The sequence below is a fragment of the Enhydra lutris genome, unplaced genomic scaffold (assembly GCF_002288905.1).
Source record: "Enhydra lutris kenyoni isolate GAN:26980312 unplaced genomic scaffold, ASM228890v2 scaffoldscaffold38, whole genome shotgun sequence".
In the NCBI taxonomy this organism is placed as follows: domain Eukaryota; kingdom Metazoa; phylum Chordata; class Mammalia; order Carnivora; family Mustelidae; genus Enhydra; species Enhydra lutris.
In genome coordinates this window covers 6,221,025-6,236,169 of record NW_019154122.1, presented here as the reverse complement: position 1 = coordinate 6,236,169, position 15,145 = coordinate 6,221,025, and the positions used below count along the sequence as shown (strand labels likewise).

General features: G+C 44.2%; 1 protein-coding gene across 2 annotated transcripts in view; it reads right to left on the bottom strand.

The window, feature by feature from the left end:
- LOC111154687 (ubiquitin protein ligase E3 component n-recognin 4) overlaps nt 1-15,145 on the bottom strand; it is a 132,187-nt gene that overhangs the window by 83,267 nt on the left and 33,775 nt on the right. For both annotated transcript variants that reach the window (XM_022514518.1, XM_022514520.1), the window contains exons 22-37: nt 14,408-14,536; nt 12,584-12,766; nt 12,309-12,431; nt 11,990-12,219; nt 10,523-10,644; nt 9,065-9,162; nt 7,393-7,550; nt 6,453-6,662; nt 5,290-5,391; nt 4,885-4,985; nt 4,445-4,643; nt 3,865-4,053; nt 3,159-3,222; nt 1,442-1,633; nt 596-666; nt 357-504 (exon numbers count right to left, since the gene is read on the bottom strand). In XM_022514518.1, coding sequence (XP_022370226.1) covers nt 357-504; nt 596-666; nt 1,442-1,633; nt 3,159-3,222; nt 3,865-4,053; nt 4,445-4,643; nt 4,885-4,985; nt 5,290-5,391; nt 6,453-6,662; nt 7,393-7,550; nt 9,065-9,162; nt 10,523-10,644; nt 11,990-12,219; nt 12,309-12,431; nt 12,584-12,766; nt 14,408-14,536 — 2,319 coding nt within the window. The remainder of the gene's footprint in view (nt 1-356; nt 505-595; nt 667-1,441; nt 1,634-3,158; nt 3,223-3,864; nt 4,054-4,444; nt 4,644-4,884; nt 4,986-5,289; nt 5,392-6,452; nt 6,663-7,392; nt 7,551-9,064; nt 9,163-10,522; nt 10,645-11,989; nt 12,220-12,308; nt 12,432-12,583; nt 12,767-14,407; nt 14,537-15,145) is intronic.

The following is a 15,145-nucleotide window of genomic DNA, read 5'->3' as shown; positions in this document are numbered from 1 at the left end:
TTGAAATGATATCCAAACACCTGAATTCTAAGCTTCATGGTACACACCTAGTAACAAAAATACTTCACCACTCACAGCCACAGTTCTTAATTACAACATCTGAAATTGTGGTAGGTCTTAGGAAAAAACTGCAAGTTTTTTGTTTTTTTTTAAACTACAAGATTTTTAAAGACCCTGCAAGTTCTAACATTCTAAGCAAAGTGCTTATTAGGCCATGATCAGTGACAGACCCAGAACTTACTCCTAGACCCGGGCCACCATGAAGGTGATATGGCAATTTCCTAGTTTGGCTTCAGCCATTCCTGTGTCACTAACAAGTCACCCCTCCTAACCCAGCAAATGTTCCAAACTCTCACCAAACAGCTGCCATCTTCCTTGGCTCCACAGTCACAGAAGAAGGAGCCATATTTGGCATAGGAAATCTCATGATCCTTGTGGCACACCTTAGCACAAACTGTGCACACACCTACCCCATCTACCATTTTGCAGGTGTGACAGTGGTACCTACAAAGAATAAGAATGAGCAAATGAGCCCAGCAGTGCCAACAGTCCAAGACCCAACAAATACTCAACTGAAAGAAAGAACTTCACTTACCAATGCTGATTCATGAATTCTTTCTGAGTGATTGTGAAAGTGCAGAGTTTATTGCAAAGAGAATCTTCATCCTTTAAAGATAATAAGTCTTTTCAATCAGAAATAAATCCTTCTACACAACCACCCCCAAAAATACACCCTAGAGAATAAACAGTCGATTCATAAATGACCAATAAAACTTACTCCTGGAAATAATCTGCAGCTATAAACATGCTACAATTCCAGATGAGAGATTAAGGTTTTATGCTTAGAAAAAAAATAAATCCAGGGGCGCCAGGGTGGCTCAGTCAGTTGAACATCTGACTCTCGGTTTTGGCTCAGGTCACGATCTCAGGATCGTGGGGTCGAGCCCAGCATCAGGCTCCGTGCTCAGCAGGGAGTCTGCTCGGGATTCTCGCTCTCTCCCTCTACCCCTCCCCCTGCTCACACACGCTCGACCTCCCTCTCCCTAATAAATAAATCTTTTAAAAAAGTAAATAAATGAGATCTTACGCTTTCTCTGTAAAGGAACCCAGACCACTGACATGAAGAAATCGTCCTTAAGGCTCCATTTAGGATACAAAAACTGAGTAACTGCAGAGGAAGTGACTCTGGATGGAAGACGCCATGTGCTTATTAAACAGTCCCTTCCCTAAGAGATCAGATCCCTACAGCTTGCTCTGCAGACCTGTAAAATCAGTCTGCCATTAGTCACGCAAGCAGGGAGAAAGCACACAGGAGTGGGAGAGTTTTGAAGCTCACAGGAGCTAGAAAAGAGGGCCAAAGGCTTGTTAGCATGATCTCTGTCACTGCCAGTCAGCCGTTAATAACCCAGCTCGGCCGCCTGGATGGTGACGTGGTACTTACTGAATCCTCAGCCTGGGAGTCTTCCTCTTCCACTGCCAACTCCTCCACCCAGTCTGAGTCCACCTCAATGGCCCGCTCCTCTCCATCCACCGAGAGGTGACTTGGGCCTTGACCATTACTCTGGCTCAGGGCATTGGTGACATCAGCCAAGTAAGACATAATGTGGCAGGTGCACTCTAGGACTATCACATGCTGGAAGAGAAGACCACCATCACAAACCAAGAAACTTCAATTCTCCATATTGATTACTGTGTACTATGTTTTCTCAAACTCTTCCCAATAAAGCTCAAGATCAGAGAGACATGGTATAAAAGCAGACCAAAAAACAGGCTTTAATTATCTATTTCCTCAGCTCTGAACACTGTGACCGCATGTAGCCAGTCAACGCACTGTACTGAATTAATGTGATCCATTCATTCTTAAGCACGAAGACAACGCTCTACAAAATGTCGTAATAGGAGGTAAAACTGAAATAAGAAAAACAAAGTAAAAAGAAAAAAAGGAAAAACAAAATAAAACTGGAGGCAAAAATCATTCAAAAAAAGACAACCGATAAAGAGAACAGAATGGCAGTTAAAAGAAACAGGAGTAGTGGGTGGGTGGAGAATGGATGAAGGACGTTCAAAAGATAGAATCTTCCAGTTATGAAATAAACAGTCACAGGGATATAATGCACATACAGTGAGGACCATACTTAACAATATACTGTACTGCATATTTGTAAAGTAAAAGAGTAGATCTTAGAAGTTCTCATTATAAGAAAGAAACATTTCGAGCTATGTATGGAGAGAGATGTTAACCAGCCTTATTATGATGATCACTTCACAACCTACCCAAACATCGAATCATTATGCTGTACACCTGAAAATAATATAGCATTACATATCAAGGACACCTCAATTTAAAAAAGACTAGATTAAAAGGATGAATGGGCTCTCATTAGCTATTTACCTACGAATAACATTTTCTTAACCATTAGTGAAAAACATTTACATTACTGGGTTTTAAATTAATGTAGTAAGGGAGGAACAGCTTCAGAAATCAAGCAAAAAGTTTTCCAACAAACCACAGCCAGTAGCTCACGTTTGCCTAAAATTCCAGCAGCCTGGCATCAAGGCCTCAGATTTCTAAGTCCCTTCCCTCTGCAAGCTGACAATTCAGAGCTGAGAGGAGAAAGACTAGCAAGGAAGGAAGGAGACATGAATGGTACAGTGCTGGGTCTCAGAGGCCACTTAGCTGCTCGTATGTCAGGTTCATGGTGGGGCAAGGTGGGAGAAAAGAATGCCTGCATGCATGATTTCTGCCAGTTTAAAACCTTCGCAGCAGTGACCTGAACTTTCAGGTAAATTAAACGATTCTAGTAAGTGGACTAGAGCTGAGAATGCAGTCTGTGACCTACTCTGAGCACACAGTTCTAATGCAGGAGGAGGGGACAATTTTCTACAGCATACCAATGTCTAAAAAATAGCAAGAATTCACTAGGTTTTAAGAAGGATTCAGCTGGATGTTTTGTTTACCCTGTTATTTCCCCCCATCACTCCTCATGACCCAGCAGAGGCCCGAGGAGGGCAGGCAGTTCACAGTACACACACTCCCGAGGCTTTGAAATTGTAGGCAGGCTGGCCAGGGCCAGAAGCCAGTCAAAAGAAGAGCCTTCTACATGACCACAAAGAAAAATCATCACTCCCTAACTGCTGTCACGCTGCACTTCGCTTACCTTTCCATGCATTACATTGGCATTCAGTTTTTCCACCACATTCTTCTGTGATAGGTATTTCTTGCTGTCCCAAAGGAAAAAAAAGGAGGGGCAGGGGAGGCACAAAAATCACCCAAGGAACTAAACAAAAGGAAGCAGTTTCATGAATCCTGCATCAATTTGTGACACTGGGACGCACAGGCATTCTTAGAAACACCGAGGTGTGGGGTGCTCTGATCTTAGGTGTGGTGGGGGCACTCTGGTCTTATCACTGACACTTGATATAATTTTCCTTAGACTTCTCCTAGGAATAATGAAGAGGAATCCCTACTAAGAATGTAGACTGAGTCTCAAATGAACACTTACAAACTTACAAACTTGAAAACTACTCCCTCAATCACCAATGAAAAGGTAGAGATGGGACACCTGGGTGGCTCAGTGAGTTAAGCCTCTGCCTTCGGCTCGGGTCATGATCTCAGGGTCCTGGGATCAAGCCCCGCATCAGCAGGGAGCCTGCTTCTCCCCCTCCACCCCTCTGCCTGCTTCTGTGCCTACTTGTGATCTCTGTCAAACAAATAAATAAAATCTTTAAAAAAAAAAAAAAAGTAGATACTTAAGTTCTTTTATACTCACTCCAACCTACAAATAACTTGCAATTCATTATCCCCCTTTTTTCTAAGAGCAATGCTACACCTATAGATGGGCCCCTCCAATTTCATCATCTTACCATCTACTCAGCCAGTCCACAGCAGCATTGTGAAGCTGAAGATGGCCAGCACCTTGACCTGCACTGGCCAGGGTGGCCATCACAACCATGAGTTCAGGGAAACCAGTCCCGTCACCATTGGCCAACATCTCCGTCGCCATGGGGATCAGGGTGCCTAGAAGCACAGCACACACACCTTCCCCAACTTGGCTGGTAGACAGGAAACCACAAATTAGTAAGTAAACAACAGGAATCTGACTGTACTTCTAAATTTATAAAAGTAAGAGATGTTGAAAATTAGACATTCAACACATGACGCTCCCCATCCCCTTCCTCCCCACTCCATATATATGCACCCAGTTTTGGACTTCAGCCATGAGAGCACGAAACAGTCACCCATCTGACAACTGACAGGCCCAGTCACTGCAGAAGTTTTTCCACAGGAGAAATTAAGGAGCTCTACTAGATTCCTTCGTCTACTGCAGGGAGCTCCCAAATTGCTCAAAACACTAAGGACCAATGCCTGAAGGGAAGAATGCAGCCAATGCTCCCAACATTCACCTGGGCCCTTAGGGACAGCACCCAAATGCATCTGTTCTACCTGTTTTCCCGAACAATGTACGCGGTCAACAGCTGCAACAGCTGTCGGTTCTCCTGAATCACATCCAGCTGGTCAGAGTCTTTCGGGGGCGACGCAGTCATGCGGGTGAGCCAGGCCTGGAGGCGCCCTGGCTCCACACAAGCCAGCTGTGCCAGAGAGCCACAGAGATGCAGAAGGCTCGGGTTAGGGCTCTTCTCAGCTAGGGACAGACCGAGAGGCTATGGTCAGTGAAGGAGGGTGAGGGACGGGGGGAAGGTGCCGACTGGGAGCCAGGAAAGGGGTAAGGAAAGGCTTTGAGCAAGTTTTCAACTTCCTTCCCAACGTCCTTGCAGGGATTCTCTGCACTTGTTACTCGGTAGTTACACTTGGGCAGAAGATATGCACAGTATTAGCTGGACATCAAAGTTCCCATAAGAAGATTACTAAAAGCTGTCACTCACTCAGCTGGAAGAGTTTGGTGAAGAATTTCAGAACTCGGTTACAGAATTTAGCAGAGAGGTTCTCATTGGCTGTCGCCATCATGATCTGCACGAGTTCTCCACTGGGAGGCAGAAGGGGGGGACAAGGGAGAATCACATTAAGCCTCATATAAAAAGGCATCCGCTTCTATTTCTTCACGATGTCATCTCCCCTAGGGGAACTGGTCACTGGTCAGTCAACGACCCTAGTTTTTCATGAAGTCGACCCCTCATCATGACGTCACCCCTTCAACCTGAAGAATGAGCTATTAATCTAAGTCCTCCCCACAGTACAAATACCTAAAGCAGGCTTCAAGTGTTCCCTGAGGGAAAAAATACCTAAGACATTCAAAAAATGTTCACCGAGTAAAACAAAATACAGCTCACCTCTCAGAGAAAAATTCCTCCATAGCTTTACGAGCCTGGCTGCTTTCCAGTTGCTTTTCCAAATACTGGAGACATTCCTCCAAGATGGATTCATCCAGTCCACTGAGGATTAAAAAGAAAAATTGACTATCAGAAATAAGGTCTGTTTCAATGTCTTCCTAATACTGATTTTTAAAAATCCAAACTTTATGACTGAACTTCAAGAGCAATAGTCACTTTTTTTTTAAAAGCTTAGCATAAGGGATGCCTGGGTGGCTCAGTCAGTTAAACGTCTGCCTTCGGCTCAGGTCATGATCCCAGGGTCCTGGGATCAACCCCTACACCGGGATCCCTGCTCAGCGGGGAGCCTCCTTCTCCCTCACCCTCTACATGCTGCCCCCCTGCTTGTGTTCTCCCTCTCTCTCTGTCAAATAAATAAATAAAATCTTTTTTTAAAAATTTCAAAGCTTAGCATTAAGCCTGGCTACACAGGAGCTCAGTATTATCTAACACATTAAACTATAACAAAACAAAAAAGTTCCTAAAATCTTAGTTAAAGAATGTAGTCAACAGCTTAGAGTTCAAAGAATCATTGCTGCTGTTTCAAATTATAGAAAAAAAAAGAAAGAAAGAAAAAGAAGTCGAGAGAGAGAAAGAGGAAGGAAGGGAGGCAAGTACATTAGTACAGTTCTCAGTGGGACGAAGCTACAACTTCCTCCACTGCTCTTGGGGACCCACCCACATCACTACGGCCTAAACCAAACGGTGGTGAGAGACCACCTGCCTAATTCCCCACCACCCATCTCAGAGGTACAGTTCCAAAAGTATTAGAAATTCTATGAAGCAAAAAAAAAAAAGAAAAAAAGAAATTTTATGAGGCTCCTCTGTACAGTTCATTACATCAAGTACAGCGCTTGACAAGCATCTGTTCAATTACTTTAAGTTTCCAAATCTGAACCTTTAAGCTTTCCGCTTTCTCAACATTGATTCCTAACAATCATAAAAGCGGATTCCAAATAACCTTTCGTGCGTGTTCACAAGAACATAAAATGCACACAAGTACAGAACTTTCTGTTAAAAAGCACAATAAGCCATTAATTAAAGACACAGAGAAGCCAGCACTGGTACATTCCACTGCGAGCAGCAGGAGGTCATGGGAGCCTGACTGTCCCCATCAGGCTCACCTATTGGGATCTGCATGGTTGGCCAGAATGTTATAACAGCCAGTGATCAGCTTCTCATACACTCGAGCCAAGAACTCCTCAGACTCCGCAGGGCCCAGGATGCGCTCCAGGGAGTTGCTACTGATCTCAGCGACACTCTCAGTGCTTGACTCCAAAAGAAGGGGAAGAAGGGTCCGAATTACCTGTGGCGGGTTCATCTCATCGGACCAACTTCAGCAAAGAAAACAGAACCATGTTAGTGAATATACTCCCCCCACAAAGGTGCAAAGGCAAGGATAGGGCAACTCAATCATTTACTGAGACAGGAGGACTTTTATTCCCGTCTTTTTTCCCGATAGTTATTTTTTACATAGGTACAATCATACAGCTTCATAATTTCATTTTTCGTTATTATATCAGAAACAAAACCATTTCCACACATAAACCACATTTATTAAAATGTTAAACAATGTAAGATGCACTTTCCAATATTCAGAAAAGAAAATCAACCCATCCCAGACAACTTTCACAGGACTGCCAGGAACCTGGATCATGGTTAAGGCAATGTGATCGAGGCTTTCACCCAGGCCCTACGTATAGGCAGCCAAAGCACTACCTCCACTGGCCTGCCCCAGGCCCCATAGGAGGAGAGGCTCACTCCCACAAGGATTCTGGAGATGCAGGATTTGAAATACATCACTGCCACCTTAAAACTCCAACCCAAAGCACCTCAAAATTACAGTATGATTAAAAGCCTGCATGGTCTTTCCTGCGAGAGGGAAGGAGGTATTCTGCCGCATCACATTCTAGGTCGGTGCTCACACTCCACTCTGAAACCAGACTCTCTTTGCTACAGAAGCATGCAGGGAAAGCATGATTACTGACGACAAACTCCATCGTCACTTAGCTATGAAGGAACACAGGAACAGAGAGCACGCAGGGCTCCGTAGTAGCTACTCACACAATAAGATCTCCGGTCAGCCTGACCAGTGAGAGGAGAGTGTGCTTTAGGGAAGCAGCCAGGGGCAGACTTTGGCCACAAAGAGTCCCCAAGTGAGCAGCCTGCACAGCACTGATGTAACTCTCCGAAGGGATGGTGTCATTAGCAAAGGCATTGCGCTGAAAGGAAGCAAAACAGACATGAATGGACTGATCATCTATCTACCCAGGATGAAATTCTCATGAGCGGGGAAAAGAACCAACTGGCATAAACTAAGACCCCACTGAGGTTTCTGGACAATGGCTCTACTCAGTAAACACTACTACTCATCCTGGGAAGGAAAGCAGGGTGAAGCAAAGGAAGCAGTTAACTAATTTTAATTAGTATAAAGGTAACGCAAAATTTAAAAAGTTAAGGGGTGCCTGGGTCGCTCAGTCGGTTGAGTGTCCAACAGCTCGGGTCATGATCTCAGGGTCATGAGATCCAGCCCCATGTTGGGCTCTGCACTGGGCATGGAACCTGCTTAAGATTCTCTCTCTCGGGGGGCGCCTGGGTGGCTCAGTGGGTTAAAGCCTCTGCCTTCGGCTCAGGTCATGATCCCAGGGTTCTGGAATCGAGCCCCACATCGGGCTCTCTGCTTGGCAGGGAGCCTGCTTCTCCCTCTCTCTGCCTGCCTCTCTGCCTACTTGTGATCTCTGTCTGTCAAATAAATAAATAAGATCTTTAAAAAAAAAAAAAAAAAGATTCTCTCTCTCGGGCGCGTGGGGGCTCTGTCAGCTGAGCATCAACTCTTGGTTTCAGCTCAGCTCATTAGATCTTATTAGGGTCATGGAATGGAGCCCGCATCAGGCTCCGAACTCAGCGGGGGCGTCTGCTTAAGCTTCTTTCTCTCTCCCTTTGCCCCTCCCCTCCCTCCACCTCTTTTTTAAAAAAAAAAAAAAGCTAATAAGTGAAAATGTTAGTACAAAGTTAAGATACCCAATACCAGTTTTCAAATAATTATAATAATTCTACTTAACACTAAAACTACTATCTCTAATAATTAAGAAGGAGGTGTATTTTGCAAAGCATCAGAGTCTCCGTTAAAATATCTTCATTATCCTTCTGCTATAGCTCCGGGTGATGTAAATAGAGCTCATGATTATAAAGCAAGGATAACAAGATTATAACACTTGACTCTCCCGAAGAACTATAGCAAGGGAATAATCGATTAATAGAGGTAACTTGGGCAGAGCAGACACAAAGGTCAAGTAAACTGATAGGAGACTCCAGTCTTCTAACAGCATCCAAAACCTGAAAGCTACCCTAGAAAACTCTGACAAAAGGAGAAGGTTCCTGACATTTTTCCTAAAAAGAAAATGAAAACAGCTCACATTTACTGAGAATTCAGGCGCCAAAGACTGTACCAGGTACCTTTGATTTAATACAATTAATCTTCACATCCCAGTATTAAGAAGGAAATGGAGACCCCGAGTAATAAAACAGCTGTCTTACAACACAGTAACACAGATTTCTTAACAAAACAACAACTTAAGTACCATTTGGTAAATCAAGCCTTTGATTATCGGTTCAGCCATAGCAAATACATTGCAGCATACCAAGGCCTCTTGGCAGGTAATTTCAGCCTAAGGAGTAAGAACAGAGCACAGAATGGCTAGCGCTCCGCATCGCTACTGTGAGAGCAGACACTCACCCAGGATCCAATGTTGGGAAACTCGTTGGTGTTGATGTTGTTCCAGGATTCACACACAGCCTGCACCCAGGATGGTAAATTCTGAACCAGTGTAGGACCTGGAGGCGACAAGAAGGATGACGACCCATCATAAGGGAGAAGAATGACACATACTATTTTAAAGCCAAGCCCAAACGCAGAAAGATACACCACTGCCCGAGCTGTCAGCAGAATTACTAAGATCACTTAGATGGATCTTTCAATAGCAGTACTACATCCAAGAGCTAGCTAATTGCTTAATAGCTAACAATGTCAATTATAAGGTTTTCATTTCCTATCATGTTCACTTTCTAATCTTGCAAGTAAAGGCAACAACTGAAAACAGAATGCAAATGGGAGCGTGTGACTACAAGTCAGGCTAAGACCGCTACTCGGCACCTCCCACACCCTCCACTGACAGGTAGCACTTTGATCTCCTCTCAAGACAAATCTGAGGGAAAGGATTCTTTTTTTTTTTTTTTATGGTTTATTTATACATTTTAGAGAAAGGTGGGGAGCAAAGGAGAGGGAGAGAATCTCAAGCAGACTCCCTGCTGAGCACGGAGCCTGACACTGGCCTGATCCCACAACCCAGAGCCAAAATCAAGAGTCAGACACTTAACTTTGTCACCAGGTACCCCTGAGGGCAAGGATTCTTAATGCACATCAAGAACAGCATTCTAGGGGCACCTGGGTAGTTCAGTCAGTTAAGCATCTGTCTTCAGCTCAGGTCATGATCCCTGGGTCCTGGGATTGAGCCCCATGTCAGGCTCCCTGTTCAGTGGGGAGCCTGCTTCACCCTCTCCCTCTGCTGCTCTCTCTGCTTGTGCCCTCTGCCAAATAAATAAATAAAATCTAAAACAAAAACAGAAACAAAAAACGCCAGCATTCCATGAAGTAGGAGAATTTAATTTCCGAAAGTGTGACTACCTGAACACTGGAAGGGTATGTTAACGCTTGCAATTCAGGAAAATACAGACAGTTATAAACCGAGACTGTAATGACTGCTCTTAACTCCAGTCCTCCTCAGGTCCTTTTGCTTCCCCATTCTCCATTTCTACCAGATCATTCCTAACACAGGGAAGAGGTTTGCCCAGCACAAAGCAGCAGCTCGCCAATCTTCCCGATCTCCACAAATCATACGGAGAACACAGGCTAATGCTTTAGAACCAAATGGCTTTGGGTTGGATCCCGGCCGCCATATCCTGCAAGACATAGGATCTTGGGCAAATTAACTTCTCTAAGACTTAGTCTCCTACAGAGTAAAAAGGGAAAACTAACATTTCATAAAGCTCCCAAGAAGAGTGACAGAGATAAATCTATGTCAACATTCAACATACAGAAAGGTTCCAGTAAGTGGTAAACGTCAGTGGACAGGTAGAGAAGTAGTAGGACTAGTCCTACTAGTGGTAAAGGCATTTCAAAAGCACATTCACTTACCCAGAGTGTTCGCCTTGCACCTACTAGAGCCAATAGCCAAAACAGCAGCAAAGCCATGCAGTTTCTCCTGGGAAGGTTTTTCAGTGGATCCTTCTTCATTAAAGTTCTGTAGCAAATAGGCTCTGAGAAAACAAACAGGGGATACATGAAAGCTGAAGAATCTACTCCCATCACAGTTAGAAGAAACTGCCCTAGACAAACTCAAACACCTCACCTCTATTAAATGTAGTTTACAGTCCCTGCCCCTTTGTGATCTCGTAAAAATTCCAAGGGGCAGCTATCTTCCAAAGAACATCCCATCCTCTGAAATGTTCCCAAAACACAATTCCAGGACAAATGAGCTTGGCAAACACTGAACACTATCTACCCACCTCCCCCTGGCCCTGAAAGATGGGCTGTGTATATACTGAAGGATCTGAGAAGTACGGTTCACCTTCGAATAACAGGAATTTTAACTGCATAATTTATATGCAGATTTTTGTCAGTAAATAAAATATAATACTGCGGGGGCGCCTGGGTGACTCAGTGGGTTAAAGCTTCTGCCTTCAGCTCGGGTCATGATCCCAGGGTCCTGGGATCGAGCCCCACATCAAGCTCCCTGCTCAGCAGGGAGCCTGCTTCCTCCTCTCTCTCTCTCTGCCTGCCTCTCTGCCCACTTGTGATCTCTCTATCAAATAAATAAATAAAATCTTTAACAACAACAAAAAAGAAGCTCCACAGAGCAGGAGCTGAACGGTGAAATCCTATTGGGACCAGAGAAAGTAAATGAGCATAAAGGGGCCCAGTAAGAACAGCTACGTGAGGTAGCCACCCTTTGACTACAGTGTGCTAATGTCATGTGGCAAGTCAGACCCAGTTTTACCAGTTCATCCTATGTAAGAAAAGCTAGAAATCTTATTTTGTGAATAAACTCCCCACCTGCATACACTGAAAAATAGATTAAACATCATGCAGAGCTAGTTCTATAGGGCATGAAATTTGCAACGTGTATTATTTTAGAAAAGACTGGATTTCAAAACACTCCCTGACTCATTACAAAGTTTGTTTCTCTACCGATGTGAAGTTGAAAGAGCATTTAAAGCTTCATCTTAGTGCATGACAAAAAGGACATGTTTGGGGAAATTTCATTATCTTTCCTTGTATCCTACAAGTAAAATGCTAGAAAATATTTAAAGGTTCACAGAAATCAAACAACTTCTTGACTCTTCCTGAACTATTTGAAAATTCTCTCATCAGGCATCCCTTTCTTTGTATTAGAGAAAAAAACATTTTACTGAGAGGGAAAAAAACCTTAGGCTGACAAAAAGAAAAAATGTACGATTCTGAGTCATTAAGGATCTGCACAGTGAACAGTACGCAGAACCACTAAGTTCAAATTGAAGAATTTTCAGGCTTCTAAAGAAAATAAACCACCCAAGAATCTAAACTCCCCATTTCCAACATCTGTGGTCAGGCAGCCCATCGTACCTAGTGAATGATGCGTAGGTGTCAATGAGTTGTAGCGTGGCTGGAAGGAGGTTCTTGGTGATCTCAGACGACTTATGAGGATCCATCTCAGCAGCCATCTTGGAAAAATGCTCATCCAGGGAGACCTGGACCTTCGAGATGGCAGCATCAAGGGTGTAGATGGACTGCAGACTTGGAATTTCATGGAGTTGCAAAATGGTGGTACAGTCGATGCTACAGAATGATGAGATCTTCAAAAGTACCCAAGATATTAATTAGTTGTGGCAAAGGGCTAGGGCAGAAGCTAAATCCTGGCATTATGGACCCAAAACGAACATACCTGTCGAGCAAAGTATTCCTCTACAATTTCAACGTCATATTTCACTGAGCTGCATTTGGTGGATGCCAGTTCTAGGAGAGAACCAGCATGTTCCGCCTTCATTCCCTGTTTGATAAGGTGATCCTGTTTGGGCAGCAAGAAAAAGCGCTCAGGAGATTAATATAGAGAGAGTCTAAAGCTTTCATTACCCTTAAAAACTGACAAGTTCCCACAAGCACAGAACATGGTGGCTTTGGCCACCCCTCAGCAGAAAGCCATATGTGACACCATCGTACCTTTATCCAGTTGACATAGGAGCTGATGCGGAGGCGGGAAGACCAGCGCAGGGTGTGTAAGATGTCACATTCACTCATCTCAGGTGAGTTCATGGCCAGCTGATTCATGTAGGTCTTTGATGGTGGCAAAATCCCCAGGATCCTCCACAGTATCAAGAAGTAACACTGAAGGGCACAGGCCTCCTGGAAGAAGCAAAGAGACCGGTCACAGCAGTGGCACTTGGTATCATGTCATGAGCCTCCAGACAGCAAGAACCGTTCCAAATACACTGTTTAAAGCAGACTGTGTACAGTCCTGATCTTCAGCTGAGATCTGACTCACAAGTCTGGTCCACTCGTCTTTGACAGAGAATATATCTAATAACAAAGCAGAAAACGGGGTGCCTGGGTGGCTCAGTGGATTAAGCCTCTGCCTTCACCTCCAGTCACGGTCTCAGGGATTAAGCCCCGCATCGGGCTCTCTGCTCAGCAGAGACAGGTGTCAGCTCAGGTCATGATCCCGGGATTCTGGGATCAAGCCCCACATCAGGCTCCCTGCTCATCAGGAAACCTGCTTCTCCCTCCCCACTCCCCCACTTGTGTTGTCTCTCTCCCTGTCTCTCTCTCTCTGACAAATAAATAAATATAATCTTACAAAAATATATAACAACACCTGAAGATGCTAACAGAGACAGGAAGAAGGTGCCCCTACAGCAAAAGTGGAGCCCAGCAAATAACATTTTCCTTCTAGAATAAGTTCAAATCCCTAAGTTCAAAATCCTAATAAGCTCAAATCCTCTCTCTGTGCCTGCCTCTCTGCCTACTTGTGATCTCTGTCAGATAAAATCTTAAAAAAAAAAAGGGCAGAAAATAATAACACACACACATAAGTAACTTGCTCCTCCTGTGTACATCTCACAGGCCAAAGTCACTGTTCTAAGACAACTCTGGCTCCCCAAGAATTTACCAAGTAACCAAAAGAGAGCAGATCATCCTGGCCATCAATCCCATCATCAGATGTCCCTTTCTGTGGCCTAAATTGCTGTTATGGCTTCTAGAGGTAGAGACATATTCATGGAATCACAGGAAAAAACACTAGTGGAAGACTTTCACTGTCACATATCGACCACCGTTCACCGAAGGTCTGATATTTAGGTTGCCATTAACTCTCAAAGTCATATAGGTCCCTCAATGTAACAAAAAGAAAGGCAAAAATGGTTAAATTATCTCTAAAGTGAATATAACTACCCAAACACATAAAAATACTGAACGATCAGGGCGCCTTGCGTGGCTAAGTTGGTTAGGCATCTGCCGTCAGCTCAGGGCATGATCCCTGGGTCCTGGGATCAAGCCTCACATCTGGCTCCCTGCTCAGAGGGGAGCCTGTTTCTCATTCTGCCCATTCTGCTCCCTCCCCACTCGTGCTCACTCCCAATCTCTCTCTCTCTCTCTCTCTCTCGCAAATAAATAAAACCTTAAAAAAAACAAAACTTAAGCATCTGTCAGTTCTGGAAACAGGTAGTTCAGTAACTGATTAGATCCCAAAAAGATATTCCTGGTAGAACCACTACCCAATTATCACATTCTAAACTCTTTAAAAATCAGCCTGGGTGGGACGTCTGGGTGGCTCAATCATTTAGTGTCTGCCTTCGGCTCAGATCATGACCCCAGGTCCTGGAATGGAGCCCCGCATCAGGCTCCCTGGTCAGCGAGGAGCCTGCTTCTCCCTCTCCCACTCCCCCTGCTTATGCTCCCTCTCTCGCTATCTCTCTGTCAAATAAATAAATAAATAAAATCTTAAAAAATAATAGTAATAATAATCAGCCTGGGCTTCAGTGGTCTTACCAGGGCCGTTACGTTCTTGTTTTCCTTTCTCCTGACGGTATCAAGCTGGGATCCAGCGGCAAGCAGGGCCGTCAGTGCGGTGTAAAGCTCATCATACTTGACAAGCTTAGAGAAAAGAACATCACATGCCTAATATTGAGGGAAAAAAATATTTTTTCTTACTTTCTGATATACATTGTCTACTACCCATCCATACACTATCATTTAACCTCATGACTGGCAAAATACCTCATTCAAATTATAGGTACGAATTTCTCATCGCAGCAAGATTCCCACTCAGGGACCTCTCTCGGTTTATGGGCTATTATGAGCACAGAAGGGCAGGCATTAGAATGAGGCAACTATTTTTGTCATTAAAAATATCTAGAAGGTGCCTGGGAGGCTCAGTCGTTAACTGTCTACCTTCAGCTCAGGTCATGCTCTCGGGATCCTGGGATCGAGCCCCACGCCGGGCTCCCTGCTCAGCAGGAAGCCTGCTTCTCCTTCCCCACTCCCCCGCTTGTGTTGCCTCTCCCCTTCTCTCTCTGACAAATAAATAAAATCTTAAAAAATATATCTACACGTGAAGATGCTAGAGACAGGAAGAAGGTGCCCCTACAGCGAAAGTGGAGCCCGGCAAATAACATTTTCCTTCTAGAATAAGTTCAAATCCTAATACAGGCCAAATTCCCTCATTACAAAAACCAAGTCATTCCCTTTTTCCCCTGACAGACTGATTTTGGTGGAAACCATCTGACC